At 45.2% G+C, this 26704-nt stretch overlaps 1 protein-coding gene across 1 annotated transcript in view; it reads left to right on the top strand.

Annotated features, from left to right (window-relative positions):
* The window catches only part of SLC24A3 (solute carrier family 24 member 3), a gene marked incomplete at its 5' end in the record, with an annotated part of 137967 nt that overhangs the window by 69244 nt on the left and 42019 nt on the right, over nt 1-26704 (top strand). Inside the window, 3 exons of the mRNA XM_042820732.1 lie at nt 10996-11072; nt 20424-20498; nt 24585-24669. Coding sequence (XP_042676666.1) covers nt 10996-11072; nt 20424-20498; nt 24585-24669 — 237 coding nt within the window. The remainder of the gene's footprint in view (nt 1-10995; nt 11073-20423; nt 20499-24584; nt 24670-26704) is intronic.

Raw genomic sequence — 26704 nt, 5'->3', positions numbered from 1 at the left:
TCACTTTGCCATCTCGGATTGGAAATTCAGTCCCAGTTTTATACGCAAAAAGCAGAAAGGTGGATGTCTGAAGAGTGTAACTCCCTCTGGTTTGCTAAACATCTTTATTTGAAATGAGCCAGCCTAAGCACGTAAGTACCTTGCCGATGATAGTGTTGAGATGGAAAAATGAGATGATAGCTCTGCTTCTGTTTTGACTGAGAGGGGGAAGGGAGCAGATAGCTTGTGTGTCTGGAATGTAAACTTCAAGGAGAAATGTTAATAAACGTCGGGGTCCTACGCTTGGAGAAACACACGGTCTTTCATCCTGTGCTTTGTGGTGGCTTAGAAAGTAGCCAGAACAGAAAGAAGCACTTATAAAAGGTTCTTCTGCGAGGTGATCTCGTACATCAACCTTGCAGATGCTTACTCTGCAGAGGAGCAGGTTCAGAGGCAGATGGAGTACGCTCAAACCGCTGGCACCACGGTGAATAAATTACCCTCTGCACCAGTGTAACTTATACCTCAAAGAGCACGTGGAGTGGAGGCAGAGAAGCAGAGAGATGAGAGGTGGGTGGATGAAGGCAGGCTGTCACCTTTGAGGAACTGCTGCACATCTATGTAGATCGCTCCGAAAGTAAGGCTTCCTATTTATTTCCACGGAAACTGCAACAGATACAAAGAGCACAATAACACTACTTGATAGAGCAAATTTTCAGCTACAAAATACTATTTTTTCAACATAGGCAACACCAATAGCTGTGCATTTTCACCAGTGATGAACGAGAGCCTGCATGCCATGCTTGTACAAGTCTGTATCAGTGGAGATGACCCACTGCTGTTGTCACCACTGCTGAAACACATCACCTCGCTGTACTCAAATCCATGGTTTGGACTCCAGGTGCTGGGCTCTGCTGGTGATCTGGGGTGTTCATGCACAACGTGAAGCCCAGCACAGGAGAAAACGGTGGCTCTTGCACTGAGATGGGGCTGTTGTGACTCACACACCGGGTTCCTCTAAGCTGACCCATCTGTAGAAAGGACAGGCCATTTGGCTTCATTGCCCAGAATTAATCTCCACATAATGTAAAACACTGATTACATCAAAGTAAGAAAATAGTTAATGGGATGCCTAACGTAAAATAACAAAGAGATTGTAATAGCTTTAAGCATTTAGAAATTTGAGGGAGCTTAAAGAGTATTAGAGTTGCTGCGCAGATGCGCCCAGACAGTTTAAATGCTGAAATTCATTTGTGGGCTTCAAATCCCTGCAGTGACAGCATGGGGACAGTGGAGTGTGTGGCAGCTGTGCAGCTGCACTGGGCAGTCCCTGGAGAGTGAAGGCTGGGTGAAACGCAAGGCAGGCAGCCGTTCTCTACTTGTCTGGAGTGACAAGGAGCCATAGTGGAAGGATGTTGTGAACAGCGGGCAGCTGAGGTTCTGAATCGTGGAGAAACATCCCCTCTATTTCAAACCCACGTGCAAACCTGACTCCCTGGGACAAAGCTGTGTCTAAGGTGCAGGTGGTGTTGGAGGGCACTGAGGTGGAAGGCGCTGTGCTGAGGGTGTTTTGGAGGAGCTGTGGATGGGGGAGGCCTGGTGTCTCTGCCTGGGGGTGTTTGGGCAGCTGGTGTGAGCAGTGTGGGCTGCTGGGCTGGGTGTTGGGATCTGGGCCATACGGCCAATGTTGTTCAAGGTGTTGTTCAATATCTTCATCAGCAATCTGGATGAAGGGATAGAGTCCACCCTCAGCAAGTTTGCTGGTGATACAAAGCTGGGAGGAGTGGCTGACGCACAACAGAGGGCTGTGCTGCTGTTAAGTAAAGCCTGGACAAGCTGAGAGTTGGATGGAGAGGAACCTGATGAGGCCTCATCCTCTGTCTCCTGCTGGGATGGAAATGAGGAAGGACGAGGCTGAGACTTTAGCACTCAGTAACTGCTAAAAAAAAGTAGCAGGGAGACAGCTGGGAGAGTTTCCTTTTCTCTCTTTGTCTTTCCTGCTTAAACAGGAGATTTTGGTAGAAGACACAGGAATAAATAGGCAAAACTGAAGCCATAGAATCATTATGGTTGCAGTGACCAATAGATCATCTAGTCCAGCCATCAGCACGTGGTCTAGGCCATGTCACTTTGCAATATCTACCCTTTTCTTGAATACCTCAAGAGAGGTGACTCCACCACCTCCCTGGGCAGCCTGTAACATCACCAGTTCAGTCAGTAATTCAGAGCTTGCAATGGACCATGCTGAAGTATATCCAGGCCAATATTTATTACTTAAACAGAGGTGAACTTTATCTACTCTGAACTTCCTTTTTCCTTAATCACAGCCTCCAGCATCAACCCATCCTCTGGCACTGTTGTCCCTTGAGCATGCAGTACAGGTTCCCTTGCAGAGCCCTTTATAGCGGAGCATCTGCGGATCATGAGCATCACTGAGAGGCAAATTGTTTTCATCAGGTTGTCATCTATGCTGTGTGCCACAGCATACTGCCCCTGGAGGTGTTGAAAACACGTGTAGATGTTGTACAGAGGGACATGGCTTAGTTGGGAAATATCAGTGATAGTTGGGCTGCATGGTCTTGGAGGTCTTTTCCAACCTTGGTGATCCTGTGATTCGGTGTTGAAAAATAGTGCTTTATAGCTGAGAATGTGCTCTGTCAGTGTCCTTGTGCCATTTGTATGTTCTAGTTTCCATGGAAACAAAGGAGGCATTACTTTTGGAGCAACCTACATAAACATTGGTTTCCCGAAACAAAGCTACAGAAAGAATTATTTGCGTTCAAAAGAAGTCCGTTAAGTCCAGGATAGCCGTAGTTAGGCCAGTAAGTTATCAGGAATTTCTAGCAGTTCATTTGAGAATGGGAACTAGTAGAGATTTGTTCTTTTCTTGCTGTGCTTTTGCTAAGAACCTTCCTTGTGCTCGTTATTTCTGACCAAAGTGTATCTGATAATGTATAATTTTGTGTAAGTGTTGCATTTGTCAAGGGAGGTACCTTGGTCCAAGGCCAGCTGTGCTCTGTAAGATCTATAACCAATGCCTCTGTGCATTTCCTTCTACACGTAGTAATTACTTGTGATAGTGATGTATGTGCACGTGGAACAAACAAGCAGCACGTTCCTCTTGGAGATACCCTGGTGTAAATCAGCATGTGTTTCTAGGTGGGCAGGGTGACTGTGCACCTCTTCCTTTATTCCCTTTGGCTTTCAAGGTGACCCAGCATCCCACAGGCGTGCTGCAGAAAGGCTCTCAGCTTTCGGTCATGGTGATGGACTCAGTGGCACAGATTTGCAGCAAGGCTCCCTTTTGTGACGCTCCAGCTCTGTGCTGAGCGCTGCTGAAGAGCCACCCTGGAAAGATTGAAATGTTCTTTTGTTCTGTGTGTGCCCCCAGCATCCTTTGTGTTAGGCATAAGCCCTCTGTTCCTCTGTGCAAGCAAATGAGCATGCAGTAACCAAAGGAAGTGCATGCATGCTTAACCTCATTGCTGCATGAACATCCATCATAAATGTTTAATTTAGGGCAATTAGCATTCATTACTGCAAAGATACAGAGAATACTATTTGAACACACAGTGCTTGCTAAGAGCCAACCCTGGTGAAGTGTCACAGTACTTCAAATATGCCATTGCCCATAGAGATGTTACATGGCTTACGTGGTGGGTATACCTCTATTATATCAGCAGCTTGGTTTTGGTCAGTAAGTGGTGACAACAGTAAGACTCTCGTTGCATCTGCTTCTCCAGTATGAATAGCAGTGGTCCCAAAACACTGAAGTTGAGTATCTAAGTCCTGGCTCTAGTCTAGCCCACTCACATAATTGTTTTGAGCAGTGACTCTCTGGAGCCTTATCTTCTTTTCCATGATGGGACATGGAGCCACCTGGGGAGAGCTCTTCAGAGAGAAGGAGCCAAGCAGGACACAGTAATTATCCTGGAAACCCACATAGTGATAAAGGCTAGGCTGCTTAGGGTTTGCAGTGCTTAGCACTGATGTGACTTGCCTTTGGCCATGAAACATTTGTGGGGACAAAGTGAAAAAAATGAACTGAGGTTTTGAATTTCTAAGAGTTTTTTTGCTAATTGATTGCCTGGACTGATCATCCTTGTTTGTGCTGCTTTCATGAAAGCTGTGGCAGATTTCCCAAGAGTTTCTCTGTTCCTGGCCAGCAGTATAGAGTATTAAAAAATAAGCGTATGCTGCAGCTTTCTGATATATTGATCTGGATGAGTTTTTCCTTAAGAAACAAGCCAAAAAAATCCATCTTCCACTTCATCTTCTTTTTTTTAATCTCATTCAAATAGAGACAAATAGACATTGAAGTGAAAGCTGACGGAAGTAGGATTTCCTTGAGGAAACCCATAGCAGGCTACTTTTCCATGCGCTCCTCATCCCTCTTGAATGGCCGTATCCCATTCCATCTACCTGATTTCAGCTGCCCTGGCAGTATTCCTGCTAGCAACTCCTTCTTTCTTAAAGCAGGAGTGATTCACTGTGATATGGAACCTGTGCTACAGAGAGATAGAAATGTAGAATTGTAGAATGGCTTGGGTTGGTAGAGACCTCAAAGCTCATCCAGTTCCAATCCCTGCCATGAGCTGGTTGCCCTCCAACAGATCAGGCTGCATCCCATCCAAGCTGGGCTCCTCCAGAGATGGGGTGCCCGTGGCTCTCTGGGCAGCCTGTTAGGATAGGAGCTTCCTTCTGTTGAGCCATTTCAATGGAAACCCATCTCTGGGCATCACATTCCCTTCCCATTGCTTTGGGAGCATCACTGAAAGACACTTCAGGGCTGAAAACATCAGATAGGTGAGGGAAAGGAGTTGAATGGAAAAGACTTTTGAAGGGCTAACTTCCTGCTGATACCCAACAGGAGAACACAGCAGCATTTACTCTTTGCATCTGTCCTGGCACAGCATGTGAGCTGCCTTGAAGAAGCTCGGCTCTGACAGGCACAACCTGTATTGTGCCAGCAAATCCTCTGAACAGAGTGGAAATGCAGAGCGTTTTGTAAGTCAGCTAATGCCAAGGCTGAATAGGGTCCCAGTTCTAATGAAGTGTGCACTGATTTAGAATAAAAAGACAAGAATGTATTCCAGCTCATTCTATTATGTCTAAAATAACTTCCACCCCATCAAGCCTGGGTACACAATCTTCCTCCAGGTCTGGAGGGGGAGCAGGTAGGGCAGTATCCTTGTGGGTCTGCTGCTGCTTTGTGCTTGGGTGCGCTGTGATGGGGGCTGTGTCCCCAGCTCTCATGTTGCTGCATGGCAGCTGCTGCCAATCTGAACATCCTCTGCTCCTCTAGATCCCCATCCAGTGCCAAAGAGCAGAACTTATGGCATCGTACCCTGTGACCAAACAGGACACAGCGGTGGAAGTGCTGAGTTTGAAGCCCTTGCTCTCATGCAGTTTGCCAAATGCCTGCAAAGCCTGCAGGGTCAGTAATGCAGACATTTTTGGTTTGGTTTCATTGACAGAACTGGTTTTGTTTTTATCTGGTGCAATCAAAATAAGCCTGGCAAAATCTGCCCTTGTTCTGTATAAAAGCTGAGCGCTCTTTTAGGCAAAATAAGGAGCTATGAGCTTCTATACTACCTAAATAGGGCAGCTGTTGTTAGAGTGGGGTTGCAGAGGCACCCTCTGTTTCTTTTCAGAAAGGAGCTCCAGTGTTTTGCAGAGCTCTCCTCTTATCTGTACTCATCTGCACCTGATGCATCTCATAAAAATGCAGCAGATTCCAAATTGGCATACATTATTTTGTAATTGCACGCGTTCGAGTCTAAGCCACTCAGAACATTTGTGTTCAGACAATGTCTCGGAGCAATGAACACGTGCCGTTTTCTCAGCTAAGGAGGTACATTTCATTACAGCGTGGGGTTGGAACCTGAACCTGAGTGAGAATGAGATGTTGCTGCTGTGCCCAGAAGGGATGACTAGGATTCCCTATCTCCTTCCCGGAGCTATCAGCCTATTCTATTTTTACACCTTTTCTTGTTCTGCAGGCTTTTACCTTAGGTGCACTTCAGTCTCCTTGAACAAGTGCAGACTCCTGATGAAGGGGCTGGATTTTTGACTCTGTCTGCTGAGAGACAAAATCCTCAGCAGCTGCAGGAGGAAGAGAAGCATGTGCATGTGTGTTAGCAAACCGTTCTGTGTGTGGCTAAAAACGCTCCCCCGTGTTTCCTTTGCAGTGTCTTATGGTTTGGCAAATGGTTTCCTGAACAAAACCACTTGTTTGGGTCTGTAGCAAACCTGATGTAGCTCCTTCTTGCTCAGTTACTGCTTAGTAGGCGGCGGAGCTGTGAGAGTTAGCTGCGTTCTTTTTCCATTTAATCATCTGTGGAATTGCTAATTAAATTCCAATTGCTGAAGCTTTACTCATGATAATGATGTGAAAGCCAGGAAAAAGCAGCTTGGTTTTTCCAGCTCAAGACTGAACGTGTGGAAGTGACCATTAGAAGAAAACTGTTATTTTAGCTTTTATTGAGCAATTCAAATGGGAATTACTGAGAAACACTCCGAATGCCAGAACATCCTCCTTGCACTTGCTTTGCAGTTTATTACCAAAAGCCATGCCTGCAACCTAATTGGCAGACTGTCTTTAAGTGCTTTATAATCCAATTAACAGCCAGAAATGTAATAAAGCATTTGAGTAAATGAAAGTAATTTATCTTTAAATGACTTGCAACAACTTTGCAACAAAGGTTATCCAATTATATTGCATGCTCTTTTCAACTGTTATACCCATTACTTGACTTTGGAACGAGAACTGCAAACCTAACAAAAAGATATAGCTCTTAATGAGGGTACACTGAACAAATTAAATCGCTGAGCTGTTTTCTGGATTAGCATAGTGGGACATTGGTTTTCCTGGATGCTTGTTAGTCTGTCGTTTCCAAGACTTTATGACTCTAGTGCACTTAAACCCAGTGAGAAAGCCAGAGCAAACTGCGAGCCTCCTTTAGGGAGGATCTGTATTTTGCTGCATGCTCCACCACTTCATGGCTTGAATTGAGACATAGCTCGTTTGAAGATAGCTGGTGTGCACTGCATCCAAATCCCACATAGGCAATAGAGTGAGCAGCAATTAATAGGGCGGATAAGGCAGAACCCAAGAATACTGACTGTACAACCACTTTCTCTCCTGTCGAGGTATGGAGGCTAACTAGATATTGACACGATCATTTGTTAGTTGCTCAAATTGAGTCATTTGGATCTTCATCTGTATCATCATATGAGTTACGTTTCTGGAAACATGAGGAATATGTGCCCAACAGTCGGTGGTAATGATTGCACACTGGCAATCCCTTGGGCAGCGGTCAATATGTCTAATGGCATGCCATTCTGCAGAACAATTTGTCCTGTTTCTTCTGATTCCTGGTTAATCAGCCCAATAGTTTATTGGGTTAAACTCAGTGCTGCTGCAGTGTGATTAGCTAATGCAGGTGCTTGATGACTGCAGCTTGCGGGAAGAGGATGGCTATGGCATAGAATGACCATAGAGCAGTTCATTGATATCAATGTTTGGTGAGGAAGATTTGCCAGTTAGTTGGTGTTTGTGGTAGTTTGGAGTGTGTTACGCTGGGTATATGGGGCCATCTCCAAGGACACTGTCCAGGTAAAGGGTGAGTATGACCAGCCATATCGACCACAAACACACAAAGAACCCCGTAGTATCAAGTGCACAGAAGACTTATTAGGACCCTTATTTGGATTTGGGTAAGTTAATATTCTTAGACCAGCTCTTGAGTACCAACATATCAGTTCCATTTCCATTCAAGATAATATGGCACCTGGCATCTTACTCTCACTGTTAAAGGTGAGAGCCAGTCTGCACTGTTCCATGCACTGTGACAGTCCATCGGGCAATGAGATGATGCATAATTCAGCATTCAGACTTCATCCATTGTTTTGGCATTCATTTCACTGAAGGTTGGCTGTCCATTCATGGTTACAGTTCTGTTCCATTGAAGAGTTCTTCGCACAATAAAAATCAACAAGTATTTTAAGTGGGCCAAGTAGCGAGCACCTGGGGAGTTTCAGAACCTCCCTTTTCTAAGAACACTCCCCAAGGAGCAAGAAGGCTGCACTGTTTTGGTCCTACTTATACCTCCCACAGCCATTCTACCATGTGATTTCCAGGTTCAAGAGCAACAGGGGCAGGGAGCAGTAGGTTGATCATGGTGCCAGTTTGTAGCTTAGTATCTTTTTTAGTTCCCTTCATCTGTATCCTAAGTGGAGAAACGCATAAAGCACTGGGTTATCCATCTCGAGGTCTTTCATTTAAGTTTTCTAATACCTCATGTGTTGTCAAGCTCTTCACTGATTGTGAGCCCAAAGTGCTGTTTTTAAAACATCATTCTAACATTCTGCAAGGCCTGCTCCAGCAGGATTGCGTAAATAGAAACACCATTCATCGTTACCTTCAGCCCATTTCTGTGCAAGAATGCTGGTAGAATGGGATCCTTGTTCACTTTCAGTGATATTCAGGGTCCCATATGATAACAATAATTTTGTGAGTCTTTTGATTGTATGAGCCTGGTCAGCTCACGGCACTGGATAGGCTTGTAGAAGGCTGCTTACTGTATCTGCACAGATGGAGGCATGTTTTGCCTGCTCAGGCGGGAGCAGAGGGCCTGTGTAGTTGATTTTCCACCATAGTAATGGACTGTGTGCCCTGGCAAGGTGGGCTGTTATTAAGAGGATGCCTAGTGAGAAGCATAAGCAACTGTGTACAGGTCACTTCTGATTACAGAAGATGGATTTTGCACATAGATTGCCATGCTTGGTATCACCAACAGATAGTCAGTGGAGGGTCGTGTTCTGGACCATTCCAAGCCCTTGAATCTTGGTAATGGGGTTGCAGAGAAGCATGGTGAACCTCCTGTTCTCAGCAAAGTTAGCCCCAGTTTATGGTGGGAATAACGAGGTTGGATGCAGGATCTGCTGATTCTGAGTGAAGCAGCATCTGATTTGGGTTGTGTTGTTTCTTTTTCTCTTCTCCTCTATCATATTGTTATTTGAAATAATTGTTTCTGCATGAAGTTTCTTCATGGTTCACTTCTGCCAACAGATGCTCTTTCGGAAGCTAATTAGAGCACGGATCCTGCCTGAATCCTACTGCATAACTGCAGAGTGAACACTTCTGTCCTTCATTCAGGACAATAATGACTTTCCCTTTGAGTTTGCTGCAGGGAAAAAACTGCTGTTGGGAACATGTGCAGGCTGTGCCATGGGAGTCTTTGAACACCATTCTTGCACACGTGGAACGTAGCTGTTGTATCATGGGGATCTGCAGCTGGGGCGAGGACCTGGGGCTTGGCAGCCTTAGACAAGCTGAGTGATCCTCTTTGGTTGAGCACAGGAGTATGTGAAGAAAATGGGAAGTCAAACTGGTTATTATGGCGTAGGGCATAGCAGCTCCACAGCAAACACGCTTCTGACGCTTCAGGCGCGTTGCTCTGTGCTTCAAGAGGTCTCTGACTGACCTTTCCCCATCCAGGTATGCAGGGTTACAGCTCCCAGGACTCCACGGTAATCCTAAGCCTTCCCTCTTGACCCAAAGGATTTGGCATGCTTGCTTTTTTTCTAAATATCTGACATGCCCTTGTGAAAACCTCCTTGCATCTCTGCTGCTGTACATCAAAGGACTTGTTCACGTCGAGAACGTCTCTGAGGAGTCAGAGTGAAATTTGAAGGTGGAAGAAAGATTCATTTTGATCTGAAACGCACAAATGATTTGTAAAGCTAAGAAGTGGGTAAGGGGAAACGGTTCTTTTGTACGTGATGCTCACTGTCTGCTGCTGTCTTGGATTTCATCCTCTTTCAGGCCTTAGCTGATTATCTAATACAGCAAGTCATCCTGGGAACTCTAAGGGAAATACCAGCATCTTGGCATTGTTCACCCAATGAGGGCAATAAGAGGCACCCAGGCTGGGAAAAAAAAGTTAGAACGCCCAAAGGGAGTTTGCTGCCAAGTGTGTGCTGCTGGGAACAGCACTGGGAGAACATTGTTGCTCATGTGGAGAGCATTCAGTAATTCCAGGGATCGGCTGGAGGACTCGGTGCTGGGAAGTCAAGAGGAGAAGAGTCAGAGGGAAGGCTTTGGTCTTACAGCATGGGAAACATAGCAGTAGAGAGGAGCAAAACGAACTGTCCTTTGGGACTGCATTGACAGGAAAAGCAGAGTATGGGCTTAAATGGCACATGATGTCCCCTTTGTGCCTGCAGAGGAAATGGCTTCTGTCATAGTGTGCCTCCAAGCATCGGCAGCTGCGGGCAGCCTCTTCAAAGTAAGCATTTTGTGTGTGCAGATGAGGGGGAAGGAATCAAGCCAGCATGCATTCAGATGAGACAGGTGCTGCTTTCCCGCAGTGCTAATTGCAACCCTCTACACTTATTTTGTGAGGGATCAGAGAGCCAGCCCCATTTCTTAGCAATGCAGCAGGACATTATATGTATCATCATTAAGGTAAAAGCAGGGGAGGAGTAAGGCTGAGGCACAGAGCCCCACTGTAGCTGTGGATACAGATCAGTGCTGTGTTAGTAGGAGACTCTCTGAGATTTATTCGGAGTATTTCTAGCACCTGCCCTGTGCTTTTACCCATACCATCCATTTCCAGGTACAAAACCATAAGCTAGAAATGCTTTCTGGGAGTGATCTGTTGGCATCTACATGAATATGCTGTTTCCCCTTGGACTTTTCTGGAGGAGTGATGTGTGTCCGTGGGGTTTATCTGCTCTCTGCAAGATGTCTTTGGGTACACAGCTCGCAGTTGCTACGGAAGCAAATCGCACAGTAAGGCAAGATGTCTGATTGACAGAGGACAAGTTAAGCTAAGCTGACACATCAGTGGAACAAAGAGCTGCTGCATGGGGCCCACAGGGTGGTTGTTGTAGGGCTGCCACCCCACGGAACGCTCTGGTGTTTTTGCACTGTGTAACTTAACAGAAGACTTGGCAGTTTTGAGTACGTGGTTAAGCATCTGGGCTTTTTTTTTTCTCTCTTTTTTGCAGCTCTCCATGAATTCCCCAATGACATCTTCACGAACGAGGACAGGAGGCATGGAGCTGTCATCCTGCATGTCATTTGTGTAAGTTTTGTGACGCTGTGTTTCTTTTCCTATCAGTTTGGACTGTCAGTATGTTCACTGACAGTTGATACTGCTTCCTACCCACAGGGTTTTCTGCTCTTGCATGCAGACATTCCCCTTCTGTTCTCAGTCATGACTGAGAGTGAGTTTTAGTGACTAATATGAGTATAATGTTAACGCGTGGTAAGTTACACAACAGGCCAAAAAAAACCCCTCGATCAAAATATACAAGAGCCAGAAAGTTGGGTTGGTTTTTTTTCCAGTTTAAGACTCAAAGGGCCAAGGATTCCCCCAGCACTGAGAGAGAAGTAGCCATCATCTCAAAGAGCAGTGAGACCAAAATGCCAGCCTGGTCAACCTGGCTTGGTGGGCCTGGATGGGTGCTGCAAAGGTTCTTGTTTATCCTGACAGGAATGGTGCCTGTAGAAGAAATGTCTAAGTGGTGCTTGAGTCATACTGTAATCCAACTAGAAAATGCTCTAGTCAGTCTCTCACTTGGATCTCCAGAATTCCCCAGCTATTTAAGTTGCTGAAGTGAGCTTTTCTTCCCGAATGCATTAAAGAAGAGGCCATGACTCTGCTTTTACCAGCTGCACAGTGGTCCTGGATTCGTTGGGGAATTCTAGAAAGTGTTGAGCCTCAAAGTTCAGGAACGTGCCAGGAAGATTATAATAGATGCTGTTTTTAAACTCTCAGTTGTCAGAAAGCCATGCAGTTTTTGGCTTGGAGTTGTGTGATCTCTGCCTCAAACAAGGCAGTGTAGAAGGGGCGCTTGGCAAGGTCGGCATTCAGGGTAGTGGAGATAAATTTAAATGTAAGTGCAGTCAATTAGTCCCCTAGACTGTTACAAGCCCAAGCATGGAGCTGCAGTAACAACACAGAAGGAAGCACTTCCCCTCCAAATCCATTTTTCAACTTCTGTTGGGTAGATGAAGACAATTTTTTTCATGTCAATTTCAGAAGTGCTGCCAACTTGGTACTTGGCAAGGGGGAGAATGCCTTCTTAAGCAGCAAAGAAAATACTTGCTTTATCATTAGCTATGTGCCTTCGTGATTTCTTTTAAAGTGTAAATGAGATTGTATTGCATCATGTAATGCGAGTGCTCTGTTATGGTTTTATTTCAGCTGAATGGCTCCAGTAAATTATTGAGTAACATCATTATTGACTTTGGCAAGCCAAAGGTTTCCAAGATTCTGTGGGAGCATTTAGCTTTGAGATGTTTTGAAAAATGAATCCTGAACCTGAGCTGGATTTTTTTAGCAGGAATACTCCTAAAAATCCAGAAAAACCATCTCTCAAAGTTATGCCCTCTAATACAAGTCACCCTGAGCTGCTCTACTGTTAGTGGAAAGATAAACATCTTCAGAGGATCTTCAGCTTCCCTACTAGAGATAGAAGATGATGGCTCCAGGTTGGGTTTCTCCTGCCTGTTGTCCTGCATTGTTTGTTTGCGAACTGGATGCTGACGGTTTGTCTCTCTTGTTCTTATTGCCACAAACAGAGTTTTTGTGTTCTGATTGGGAAAGGTTGCTCTTGATCCCCAATTCAAGCATCTCTATCTAATTGCTCCTGATCCATACAGCAAATGTGTAAACCACATAACGCAGTCTTGGAAAGTTTGTCCCCTTTTACCTCCGCTGTGGGTGATACAGAAAGTGCTAGGAGAGTTTATAAGAAAGAGTTTAACTGCATGTAGTTCAATTCAGCTCTGTATATGAAAAACAGCTCTTGTGCAGCCACTCTCTGCAGAACGTGATGATTATAACAGCGTGCTGCTACCTTGTAAACGCGTGTTTCTTAGATTTCAACACAAAAACTATTTTTAAGAAAAATCTCTTGAGCTACAGGAATAAGTTTAGAATGAGACCATTGAAAATAGGAGTTGCTACGGCCATTCTTCATCTCAGTGGAATCCTTGTCTCCATGTGTGCTTACAAAAGGCAAAATGTGGACTGTATTTTTTCACTATTAGCAACAGTGAAATCGCACAGTGTTCTCATAAGGACGGCTGTGTAAACTGTATGTTGGGCTGTTTTCCACTCTACTTCAGGTTATTATTTGGGGCTTCGTAATTACTCTCAAGATCGTTTATTTTTCCACAGTTTTGGTGTTTTATTTTGTTGGAGGTTTTCTTGGTTTTGTTTTTGGTTGCTTTTTTTTTTTTGTCAGTTTTGAATAAGCTGAACATACTTTAACACATATCAAAGCAGATTTTTGAGGACAGAAAATTGAAGATGAACTGCCTACTTCAGAAAGAAAATGAAAGCCATTTACTGAGGCGTTTCTCAGTGTCTTTCCACTCTGAGCCAATCGGAATAGAATCATAGAATCCCTAGAGTTGGAAGGGAACCCTAAAGGCCATCCATTCCAACCCCCTGCAGTGCACAGGGACACCCACAGCTCCAGCAGTGCTCACAGTCCTGTCCAGCCTGACCTTGGCTGTGTGCAGGGATGGGGAACCACCACCTTTCTGGGCAGAGAGAGTAACTATAACCTGTTGTCCAAGAGAGAACTGACTGTTAGTAGCAAAACAACGGTCAGCTTTAAGCAACCTGCTGCTTCAGTCTCAATTGAAAGGAGTCGTCACTGTATTGGAGGTGATCAACCTCTAATTCTGATTTTCCCCTCCAGCATTTCAGTTACTGAGTGTCTGATAAAATTAGAGCATACATGGAAATGCACGTTGTAGGAAAAGGTATAGACACAGTCAGTATTCTCTGCAGGTTTGAGGAGACAGGGCTGTAGAATCAAAGGGACTTTATGCTGAACTCTTTTTATTCATTTTGGTAAAGTCTTGTTCTCTTTCCCCCGTCTCTCCTTTGCTACCACTTTCATGTTAATTTCTGAAACACATCAAGGTAGAGCTTGTTTATCAGAAACCAGAGGGCAAATGCACTGAAATGGGAAATTCACAGTCACAGAATCACAGGATGCCTTGGGATGGGAGGGACTTCAAAGCCCCCCAGCCCCTGCCATGGGCTGGCTGCCCCCCACCAGCTCAGGCTGCCTGGGGCCCATCCAACCTGGCCTTGGGCACCTCCAGGGATGGGGCACCCACAGCAGAGCCGTGGCCTCACCAACCTCTGAGTAAAGAATTACCTCCTAAATAACCTAAATCTTCACTCTTTTAGTTTAAAGCCATTCCCCCTTGTCCTGTCACTATCAAACCGTGTGTGTTTGGGGTGGTGCAAGTGAGAGCCTTTCAATGGATTCCCAAAACATCTTCTCCCTACTGTTCAATGACAGTGAAAATGGAAACACACTCCATCAGATCCCACAGTGAGGCTGTGGTGAATTACTTAACATGACCTTCACAAAGATGATAGTAATCCCTGAAACAATTTAAAAGCCTAAGAGAAACTGGGCAGGAACAGTTCAGCAATAGTTTTAGTCAGCAGAAATGCCTGAGCTGAAAGCACTTCAGCTCGAATACAAAGTGGGCCACTGAAGATATATTGCAGGCTTGGAGCTATAACGGTTAATTTTTCCCTGGAAAGTTCTTTGTAGCTCATCAACTGATTGCTTTACTGCTATTAATTGTTCTCGTGTTGTTTCTGAGAAGAGGGAGAGATATCAGGAATGGTGACATCCCTGCTGAATCACTGATTTGAGGTGTTAGATTGAGAAGGAGCCAGGGTCTGGCGCTACTAAAGCATTAAGTCTGTGATCCAGGAGCTTCCCAGCACTTGAGACCTTCATTGGCAGTCTTGACATTGTTCCCAAAGGGTTGTGGATTTCTAGGTGTTCTCATAGCATTTTACTTCTTTTTGAGGTTGTTTTGGCAGAGGTTGTCCCATATAGACACTCAGCAATAGGCACCCATTACCTCTGCAAGCCAGCAGGCAGATCATTTCATCTATCTGTGAGATGTGTGCTGCCACAGAAGAGGGAGGATTTGTGTGTCATGGAGGGCTCCCTGGAACTCTTGTTATTGCAGTACTCCAAGCATGCTTATTTTATTCATTCTGTGTGATATAGAAGTGTTTACACATAGCTGGACTTATAGGTGGCTTTCAGGATTCAGAATGCAGTCAGAATTAAGGAAAGCCCTGTGCTTAGTGCAGTGCTTTCAGTGGTGCACTGTGGTTTGAGGTGACACTTATGATGAGTTGTTGATTCAGAAGTGAGGCGGGTCAGATTGACGAACCAATTTCATGTAAAATTATCTAATTAAATGAGCTTCTTGGGAGGACCATACCCTATGCATTCTTTCCCAAGGAAATGCAGGACCTGTTGGTGGAGTTGTGGAAAACCAAAGTAGTGCTCAGCTCATCCAAGCAACTGATGTTTCTGGGGAGCATGAGCTGCAAGAAGTCTGCTTACAGCACTTTCTGTTAGACACACATCTTTTAGCAAGATTGAGCAATCCATTTCAGAGTAATCTCTAGATCTGCAGCTAGATTGATCCTAAATTCAGCTTGATCATCAGATTATAGGAAAAATGTGAATAAGAATTATGTGTAGGCACTATTTTTTTTTTTTTTTTTCTTACAGACAAGCTGCTAGAAAATACGGAACGCAGAATAGCTCTTTATATAGGTCATGTCTCTATAAGCTGTCCTGGTTATTTCATGAAGGGTAACATGATACAAAGCAGATTTCCCAAAATGAAATTGTAGAGATGAGTAGCTCTCAGTTGTGGCATCTTTAACTGCTGAAAAGGGACTTGTGAATAGAAAAGTAGGCGTGCATCTGAGCCTTGTAGGTGTGGGTCCTGCACTTGGTACTGCCAGTTCTGTGCCGCGTCAGGAAAATGCATTCAGCTCTCCTTTGACTTCATGCTGCTCTGGGCTGGAAATTCACCCTTTTCAGAACCCATTATATGTAGCAGAGAGGGAATCACAATGGTAGGGCAGTGGCTGCTGGTGCTGGCTGTAAAGTTGAGCTGGTATGTGGGATCCCAGCTGCCTGGAGAGGGTTAGAGAATGAGGCTAGCGTTGCTCTGTCCTTTGGCTGGAAGATGACTTGGCATGTGGCTGGCAGAGCTTGCAGTTACCAGGGGCTCAGGTGGGAGCTGAGTGGATGAGACGTGAAGCAGGCAGGGTCTATTTCAGGGATCAGTGAGACCCTGTCACTGCTGCCCAGAGCTGTGATGCCCCATCCCTGGAGGTGCCCAAGGCCAGGTTGGATGGGCCCTGGGCAGCCTGAGCTGATGGGGGGCAGCCAGCCCATGGCAGGGGTTGGAACTGGGTTTGAGTTCCCTTCCAGCGTAAGCCATTGCGTGATTCTGCAGTTCATCCTCTTTCCCTTGACATGGTTTAACTGCTGGAAGGAGTCAGGGACGTGCACTCATCCCTACTCATCCTGAGGGTCTCAATCTAAATCTTCTGATAGGCACCTTCAGTCTATCCTGAAAAAAGCTCTTCTGACTTGGAGGAAGGTTCTCCAAGCATCTGCTCAGTTGTCTCATTACAACTTCCTTACTCTCAGTGGCCCCTTTGGACTTGCTTTCAGGCTGCCTACGTGTGCCTTCATCTGCCCAGGCACATGAAGATTGGGTTTCTGTCTTGTTCTAATGCCAGGATGGAGGCTGGCACAAGAAATTCAAAGAGGTGCTGGACAAACAGCAGTGATAAACATAGAAGTCCTGAGCAGCAGATCACATACTGTGAATAATATGAGTAATCTACAGAGATTGCAATTAATTTTCTGATGTTTGTCAGAAGCATTGCTTAAAAACCAGTTGTCAGGTGGTACTTAATCTGATAGTTGCAAAATTCTAATACGGGAACCTTGTATTGTCTTAATTTTAAAGCAGACTTCTAGTGAAGGTAAGTGTCATAGAGCCATCTGAGTTGGAAGGGACCTTTGGAGGCCATCCATTCCAACCCTTCTGCAGTGCATAGAGCCACCCTCAGCTCCATCAGAGCTCAGAGCTCCGTCCAGCCTGACCTTGGCTGTCTGCAGGAATGGGGCATCCACTGCCTCTCTGTGCAACCTGCCACTGCCTGATTTCTGTTAGCATAAGAAACTTCTTCCTTGCATCCGATCCTGTTTTAGTTTGAAACCATTTCCCCTTGTCCTATTGAGGGGAAAAGGCATCTTTTCAGTAGGTTGCCTGTTTAAAGGCTTTTGTGTCTTCTATTTAGCTGGACGCAGTTAAGTGATGCTTGGTGCAGTAACAGCCTCAGCTGAACTTGGAAGCTTCCACCACCGAATTGGCTGCAAGGTCTTAAAGTCACACTGCCTGCTTTTGCCCATGTTGGACATATGGAACAGACTGGCCTGCCCTGTTGCTGGTTCTCTTCCTTCTTACCACGTAAAATAGCCTAGAGTGATGTCTGTGTTCTCTCTTCACCAGTCTGACTTGATATAAAATTTAATCTTTTTGGCGTGTTCCTGTTGGCCCAAGCCTTACTTTGTTTGGTTTGTGTAAAAACAAACGAACAAAACAAAAAAGACTCTTTCAAGGAAGTAGCAGTTATTGTCCTCATCTGTTCACTTGCCAAGGGCAGTTGCCAGCCTTTTAGCTCATGAACCAAGTTGTTTTCTAAGCAGATATTCCGTGGATTTGAACTCTTTGTACTGTACGTAACTCAAGCCAGATAAATTAAGTAAGACTCCCAGCCAGAACCCAGGTTGTGACAACAATTACATCATTAAAGGTAAACGTTCAGGCCTGTAAGTCAGTATGATCTGTTCTGTCAGCCTGGTGTAAAATTTGCTGAAGTAACCTGCAGTCATCTTTCTGACCTAGCAGGCTTTGGTTCAGGGCTTTCAGCAGGCACAGCAGCACTGGTGTTCACCTTCATAAAGGTGAGGGAAGGCATGGTCCAGTTTCTTCACATTCACTTTTCCACTCCTTGTTGAGTTCTGTCCACTTGCTACCCTTTCTCTTATATCCAAGCGTGCTGATGTATAAGCAGGAGTAGAGAAAAGGAAATTCCATTGCCACTCTTCTGGCTTGTGATGGTGCACTCTACAAATCAGTAGAATGACAGGCAGTGTAGCTTTCATATCTATGTGTGGTTATGGGTATGCAGTATGCTTTTCTTGTTCTTGTCTTTGCATTTGAGATGGTGCAAACCCACTCTTCGTGTCAGTCATTGGAGTGCTTGTTTAACAACCGTCAGAAAGTTGAGTTTTGGAGAACATCTTGCATCTGATGTCAGTCCAAGCTGAAGCTGCCTGGTGCGTTCTGTGTAGATATAGTAGGTTTGGGTGAACTGAAAAGATGGTAAAGGCACAGAGGAGACGAAGGCTGTGTGCACCCCATGTTGAGGCAGACGCTGAAGGGACTTGATCTGAGTGCGTGCTTTTTTCTTTCTTTCTTTTTTCTTGTTTTTGGTCTGTTTTCTGTCTCACTTCAGGAGAACTTGGCTACCACAACCGTAACAGATTGCAGGAATCCCCAGCAGCCATATGATGCCCTGTGCTCTGTGACTGTAGATTGTGGCAAATAGAGAGAATGCGCTCTATAAAGATGATGCTGTACAGATTAGTGTTCTTGAAAGGCATTACTGTGCATTTAGGAAGGGAAAATGACAGCACGACCCACTGCAGATTAATGTGATTAGAGGATTAAAAAATCTAGGCTGAAGTTGGGTACCTTCTATCTATTGTATTTCAATGAGATTGGCTCACTTCACTCTCCTAGGCTGCTTCTGGTCATTCTTCTGTGATGCCCAAGGTTTCCTCTCAGAAGAATATACTCTGATGTACTCCTAGCATCAGAGCTTCAGTGATTGAGGGCTGGGTGCATTGTTTAAGTATCATGCAGACAGACAGCAGTTCAATCCATGCCACAAGAACCTGATCAGTTAGGGCAAGCCTGTGGTCTGAATGTAATTTTTCTGGTTCTCAGATACCTGTTCACCTTTTACTTCCTTGTGAACCCCAGGTGAACAGAGTTATCAGAAATGGGAACCATGGCAGGGCAAAAACCATGAAGAAGTGAACACTGCTTCTTGTCTTGGCTGGGATTTTTTTTATTTCTTTATTTTTTTTCTGTGGGAAGCAAGGGAAAATGCAGCAGGAATTAATGGGCTTTGTAGAAAATAGTCTTTATTTATAAAAGGGACTTGCAGGGAATTTCCAGCAGAGCTGATACATGCCTCAGCTAGCAACTGTCAACAGCTGAGCAGCCTGATTTCATCATAGCATCTGAAGCTATGTGTGGGAGTACAGAGTGAACAATCCAAAATGAGGCAGAGCTGGGCCATCCTACAGCCACTGTTTACATTCTGAACGTCCAAATCAATAGGATTAAGGCACTGTTTTCCTACAAATGTTGGCCACTTCTCTCAGCTCCTTTTATGTACAGGAGGTAGTTTCAGGGGTGAGAAGCCCTGTCTTGAAAACAACTGAAAAATCAAGACCCACATGCACTGAAAACAGTGGTGATGCTGTGGTGTGCAGTGTGAAGACACACTGTGTGGAAACGTGCACGAGCATGAGCTGTGATGGAAGGCTGTGAGCACTGGGTGCAGCTCCTGGCAGCAAACTCATGGAGGGGAATGGAGAAAGGAGGGGAATGGAGAAAGGAGCTCAGGTGTTCCTCTTTCCTGCCTCACTGCATGCAGCCTTTCATAGCCCTTGTTCCAGACACAGCTATTTTTTTGTGCAGCTGCTGCAGTGCATTTTGTTCCAGGCTTAATGTCCTGGGCTTCACTGCCCTGTTTATATGCCCAGAATTGAAGGAACTCTCATAGGTTTGTGCTTTTACATCCATACAGGCGTAGATAAATGTTTGCTGATACCATAATCTGCTAAGAATGAGATCTGAGGTGGTATCATAGCAGCTTTTTAGCAACTTATGCAGATAGATCGTTTTCTGGTTCCTCACAGTGATGCTAAATGTGATAGATATGCTGTATACTCACAGTGCTGCAAGAGGTGAGCTCTGACCTCTCTAGCAGGTCTTCGAAAGATGCAGTTGTCCTCTCCCACTTGCCTTGTTTCACGAAAGCTTGGGTTTAAAACCTTGCTTGTTTGTCCCAGATTATGTGCAGAAAATAAGATCCTTTCCACTGTTTCAGAGCACCAGCATTTCAAAAGGTGCTCCTTGAGAATCCAGGCTTTCTTGAAGTGCAGTCATAAAAAAGCTTTACACTGTACATCAGAGCAGAAAGCGAAGGGCAGCTCAGCAATATCCAGAGATTTGTTTTTCAAAAGAAGTCGTTATAATGATGATAAAGTGCTGGCAGTTTGCTAGAACTGGATAGAACTTTTGGATAAATGTGTCATGATCTATCTGTTAAATCCCACAGAGCCTCCCAAAGTCTTCTTGCAAGAGTATTTCCTTTTGAAGTATATTCCAAGACAAACTAAGATGAGTTGGGATACTGCAGTTACTTCAGTTTCTTTGCTTGACAGTCTCCAGACTCAACAATCTCTTTTTTCTTTTTCAGGCCATGTATATGTTTTATGCTTTGGCAATTGTCTGCGATGATTTCTTTGTCCCTTCATTGGAAAAGATTTGTGAAGTAAGTATTAGAGATTTGTATTATTAGAAATGTGCGCTGCTTTAGCAGCAGCTCTCCTTGAGAGCCCCAACATGTGATGATGGTGTATTTGCTGTTGTCTTAGAGCGTTCCCCATGCTTTTTGTTTAGTTGCTCAGCACTGCCTGTGTGAGTTGGCTCAGGTTCATAGTTCTCACTCACAGGAGATGGGCTGCATCTCTCCTGGTGCGTGAACTTGGAGATAGTTGCTCGTAAATCGTAGAATGGCTTAGATTGGAAGGGACTTTAAAGAACGTATACTTCCAACCCCCTACTGTGAGCTGGCTGCCCCCCACCAGCTCAGGCTGCTAGGGCCCATCCAACCTGGCTTTGGGCACCTCGAGGGATGGGGCACCCATGGCTACCTGGGCAGCAGTGCCAGGGCCTCACTGCCCTCTGATGGAAGCATTTCTTCCTAATGTCTGACATGAATTTCCTCTTTTTTAGTTTAAAGCCATTTCCCTTTGTTCTGTCACTGTTAGACCATGTAGGAAGTTTCTCCTCCTCCTGATTATAAATTTTCAAGACCTGGAAGTCCACATTGAGGCCATCTCTTCTCCAGGCTGAAAAGCCCACCTCCTTCAGCCTCACTGTCTTTGTAGGAGAGGTGCTCCAGCCCTTCAGCAAATTTATGGCCCTCCTCTACATCTGCTGCAACAGCTCCTCATCCTTAGGCCTGGATACAGAACTTCAGGTGGGCTCTTGCAAGGGCAGCACAGAGGGAGACGATCCCTTTCCTTGCCCTGCTGCCATTCTGTTGATGCAGCCCGGGACACAGTTGGCTGCAAGCACACACTGCTAGCTCACATCCAGCTTTTTGTCTGCCAGAACCCCCAGGTCCTCCTCTGCAAGGCTGCTCTCAATGAGTTCTTCTCCCAGTCTGTACACATATCTGTACCTTGCACTTGGCCTAGTTGAACCTTGTTGAACACGTGCCCGCTTTTTAAGTCTGCCCAGGTCCCTTTGAATGGCATCTCTTCCTTACATTTTGTCAACTGCATCACTCAGCTTGATGTCATCAGCAAACTTGCTGTGGGTGCACTCGATCCCACTGTCTGTGTTGTTGATAAAGATGTTGAAGAGCACCAGTCCCAAGAAGGACCCCTGAGGGACGCCACTCCTCACCGACTCAACCTTTACGTAGAGCCATTGACCGCAACCCTTTGGCTGTGACCATCCAACCAATTCTTTATCTACTGAATGTCCAGTTTTCAAATCCCTCTTTCTCCAGTTTAGAGATATGGTTATGGTGCAGGACAGTGTCAAAGTCCTGTACAAGTCCAGGCAAATGACATCAGTTGCCCTTCTTTGTCCATGAATGCCATCACACCATCATATAAGGCCCTGATTCCACTCCTTGTCAGGCACACGTGTTCCTTGAGATCACAGACTTGACCTGAGCATAATCACTACAGCCTCGGCTGCCTCCAGTCTTAATCTCTTTAATGATCTCCCCTGCATTGATGAGCATGAGGCTTTAGATGCATCTGTGAAAAATCCAGGGCAGGAGAGGGTCACTGACCTCCAAGTTTGGCTGCCTGTGGGCTATGTCCTTCCCTTGCTACCTGTGGAACTGGGGAGCTGCACATCCCTCCTGCTGCACTGCCAAGGCTGGAAAGCTTTGAGCTCACTCAGTCCTGAGCTGCAGTTGACTGGTTAGGTTTTGGACAGCAGTTGTCTTGACTGACATTCAGGATACTGCAGAGTATTAGGTCGGCTGTAAAGAAGCTCCTAAACATCTCCAGCAACTGAAGGAGGCTCTGCTCTTCTTTTGCTAAGGCTGGCTTGCTAAAATTTTAGAAGATAAGGACTATGTTTTAGCCTGGATCAGCTCAGACAGAGACAGGATGAAGACAGACCATGTGCACGAAGTGACTGTAAGCCCTCTCCGATCTCAGGCAAGGAAACCTTTGCTGCATGTAGATAACATGGTTCAGTCCTGCCAGTCTGAAGTCTGTGTCAGCTGGAGGTCTGCCTGCTGTTCTGCCTGCTAGTGTCACCCACCACAGCTGTGCTGGGCCCTGGGACAAGGCGTGGGAGATGGTAGGGGAAATCATCTGTGTTGACAGCTCTGGTGGAATCTAACTCTAAGCTAACCTGATGCTTGTAGCCCAGCACCCAACTGTGCTGCCTGGTTTTCTTCATCAAGAAAAAGTCCCCAGGAGCTTCCACTATCGCGGTGCCTAAATATTCAGGTGACTGAAGGATGACAGCACGAGGCAGGACATTGTGAGCTCTCTTAAGGCTAAATCTGAGCACAGCCAGCATGAGGCTGAGAGGAAGGGAGAGTGCTGTTACTTGGAAGGGAGGCAGGGATGTGCTGACAGATCAGATACACTGATTTTGAAATAAACGTCCTTTTTCTGGCTTAGCTCCATTAGTTTGGAAAGTGGTTGTTGAGTTTGGGTGCATTTATGCTCCCAAATAAGCGTGCACAGAGGAAAATCGGTTCCAGAACATTTGTTATGGTAGGTATTCATATTATTCTTCATTCAGATGTATTTACAACCAAGCTAATGCCCTAATTTTCTAGAACTATTTGTACCTATGTTTGTCCAGTTACTCTTTGATGTAGCAGTGCATTTACAATGCACAACTAACGTCGCAGTGTCAATTGCAAACATGGCCTACAGATACCTGAGAGTACGTTTCTGACCCTTACACGGTGGGCCATATTTTCCAGCCTGTTATGTTAGCTTAGTCATCGTATGTATTGCATTAAATTATCTAGGAAATGTCCTCAAGGAACCTGCTGGTGAACCAACTCAATTGGTTTTCTCGATTCCTGATCTTTTCAAAATATGCCATCTGTCTGTGGACTGACTTCTGGGGGGTGGCTGTTTCCATACATCCACAGAGAATCCTACAGAAGAACCTTGCCTTCGGGGATGTACTTCTGTTCCTATAAACTTATTCTATAATTATATTGATGCTACCTATTATCACTCTCTATAAAGCTGTGTTTTATCAGGTTCCACAAGCTTTTACAGCAGTAAGCAATCATTGGCCTCCTGCTTAAAAAGCATTTTTGATTAGGGCATATCTTCTCCGTTTCCCTTGTCCCTGAAACATACATAGAATTCTTTATTATACGAATACATTGAGTGGGTAGAGTTGAATTCTTTTACAGGCTTGAAATATCTTTTGTGGGATCTTTAATCAAGTTAGAGCTGGGAGAAGGGAGTTCCTGCACATTTTAGGAACAATCTTTTCTCTCTGCAAATGTCCTTTAATAACGAGAAGGCTGCAGAGTAACTCTGCGCAGCTAGGAAGGGCAGAGGGGAGGAGAAGACTTGTGGCCTGCAGGGTTGGTTGTGCTGCTGTGAACCTTCAGTTCTGCTAGAGAAACGTTCCCACCGCTGTCGGCTGCCTTCCCCATGCTTGTTAAATGGCAGCTGCTGACTCGCATGCATGTGAGCAAGGCAGCTTCGTGTAGTAACAACACAGCAGTTTATGGCCGTATGGCAGGGGGTGGCTTTTTTTAGCTCCTCAGATTAAACTGCGGAGGGTGCCAGCAAGGCATGTGGTTTTAACAGCTTTGTCACATTTGCTGAACGGTGTCTTGCACAGATGGAACAGTGAATATGAAGAAAACATAAAGGAAGCAATTAACCAAATAAATCTTTGAGAACAGTGTATGCCAATAAAGTTTTCATAGAGGAGAGGGCTGTTTTCCTTCCAGAAACCTCTGTTTTAAATAGGAGCAGTCCCTGCGTGCTCCTAGAGGAGAGCTGTAGGGGGTATGTGTTATGATGATCCAAGTGAAAGAAGGGTGAAGACAGATTAACTGTCCAAGGCTGAAATGATTTTCAGGGCAGGTCAGGGAATGGATGAAGTCTCAGCTCCAGCCCTACCTGTAACAGGCAGACTAGGTGAGATAAGCCACGTATTGCACACCGTGTATATATATTTATATATATGTGTGTGCTCGTGATGACTTTTTTTCCCTTTGTTTAACCTTTAAATGCACATTGGCAGTTTCCCACTCTGAGCAGACTGTAACATTTCTAGTTGAATTCCATACACCTGTCAGTGTTGTAATCAATAACTCTGATGTGTTTCTCTGCAGCGCTTGCATCTTAGTGAAGATGTGGCTGGGGCGACTTTCATGGCAGCTGGAAGCTCTGCTCCAGAGTTGTTTACATCTGTCATAGGTAACTAATGTGCTGTTCTTTGAAACCTCCTCTTTTGCCATGCTGTTTTTCAGGGTTGACATGAGATTGCCAAGCATCTACAATATTTATGCGTCTTCCCTCATGGACATGCACAGGATTAACTGTGGGGATTCCTCACTATATGAAGGGGCACTAAAAAAGTACAGTTATCTCACAGCAGGGCTGCATTGGCAGTGGTTTGATTGTACCAGCCTAAGCAAGGTCAGAAATGCAGGCAATTCATCATAACTGTCCACTAGCCTTACCTTGCTATGGTAGAGCCAAGGTACAGAGCACTGAGCCGTATGCACACGGCCTTCTCCTTCCATCCTTTCCACCCTTCTGTGCTATCTGCCACACCAGCTCTAAGGCTCTTCAGCCTCCGAGTTGATCACCAGGCAAACTTGTTTCTGTCCTCAGATGTCTGGAGAGGCTGTGGATGCCCCATCCCTGTAGGCATTCAAGGCCAGGCTGGATGTGGCTCTGGGCAGCCTGGGCTGTTGGTTGGCGACCTGCACACAGCAGGGGGTTGGAACTGGATGAGCACTGTGGTCCTTTGCAACCCAGGCCATTCATTCTATGCACATTTTCTGTCATCACCTTCGCTCTAGTTAATTATCTAATGATGCTTCCCTCTCGGAAAGCCAAAGAGAAGATCTGACACCCTTACTCACAGCAACAGGGTGGTGAGAGCGTCATGCAACCAGCGCAGCACTCTGCGTATGGAAAGTGTGATCCAGAGATTGAGCAGTTCTTGGGTCTGTGAAACATGAGGAGAGCTGGTGTTCCTTCTGTAGCCTCGAGCTACGAGGGGACTTGAATCAGAAGGCTGCTGTGAAACGATCTACATGTATGCTGCCATGTATATGGTGTAGTATTTCTGTTTTATGTGTCCACATCTCTGGTGGCATGTAATTGTTAGAATAATGAATGGAAGGTTAAGGTGGGCTCTTCATCACTGAAGAGAAATAAAGGAATGATGCTGAGCTTAGTTACTTTCTCTAGAAGATCATTCTACTTCAGTAGAGTCTGTCAGAGACAGAGCACAGATTAATTCACACCAAGCTGCATGTGATGCAGAGAGTGCTGATCAAAGCCTCAAAGTCTAGGAAATTACAATCATAGAATCATAGAGTGGTTTGTGTTGGAAAGGACCTTTAAGATCATCTAGTTCCAGCCCTCCTGCTATAGGGAGGAACATCTCCCACCAGCCCATTGCTCAAAGCTGCATCCAGCCTGGCTTTGAAGCCACAGAATGGAAGCCCACAGACCTGAGATTGTATTGTATTAAAGGTAGCACAGCTGCAGCAGGGCAAAAATAAAATCAAATTCCCTCAGACAGCTTAGAGGAACCCTAATGACTTGCTGTGGTGTAATCCACCAGATACTGAATGGCTCTCAGGGTGGGGGGCACACTTGTGGGTAACGTGTGTCTCAGAAAAGGGAGAAGTGGAGAGAAAAAAAAATAAACTCCAACAGCCAGAAAAATACTGCTGGAAACTGAAAAGCAAATGGTGAATTTAAACAGACTGACAGCTAGCAGGGGATGGAGTGTATTTTTAGGCTGACTTCCTAAGGAAAGAATTTTGTGCAATACTACCATGTGTCTGTCAGTTCATCTTCTTCACCATTAACCTCATTGGCCAAGTGTAACCAAATCTGACAGAAGAGCTCTGAAACGAGCTTGTAACAGAGTCCCAAAATGCATTCTGAGAACTCTCAATCTGCTCAGTTGCCTAGTGGAGCCAGCAGGGCTGAGGATACATGGAAGAGCAGAGAATGGTGAGGAGATAGTTTCCTGCAGATTTGTGTCCTACGAGATGCTCTCAAGGAGCTTATTGTCCTTTGTAATGTCTGTGGCTAGACTAGGAGGTTGGTGATCCAGAAATGTTTAAGGTGTTTGGTTTTCATTAGATAATCCTTCTGAATCCCCACAGAAAGTTCTGTTGCCTTTAATCACCCTAGCACCTTTCTCTGCAAGTTGCCCTATTAAATGTGAGTAAAAGCAGCAGAGCTGGTGTATGCCTTTAGGTTC

Source organism: Centrocercus urophasianus, unplaced genomic scaffold (genome assembly GCF_019232065.1).
Source record: "Centrocercus urophasianus isolate 14NV4802_14NV808 unplaced genomic scaffold, USGS_Curo_1.0 seq_10, whole genome shotgun sequence".
In the NCBI taxonomy this organism is placed as follows: Eukaryota; Metazoa; Chordata; class Aves; order Galliformes; family Phasianidae; genus Centrocercus; species Centrocercus urophasianus.
This window is presented reverse-complemented; position numbering and strand designations above follow the sequence as displayed.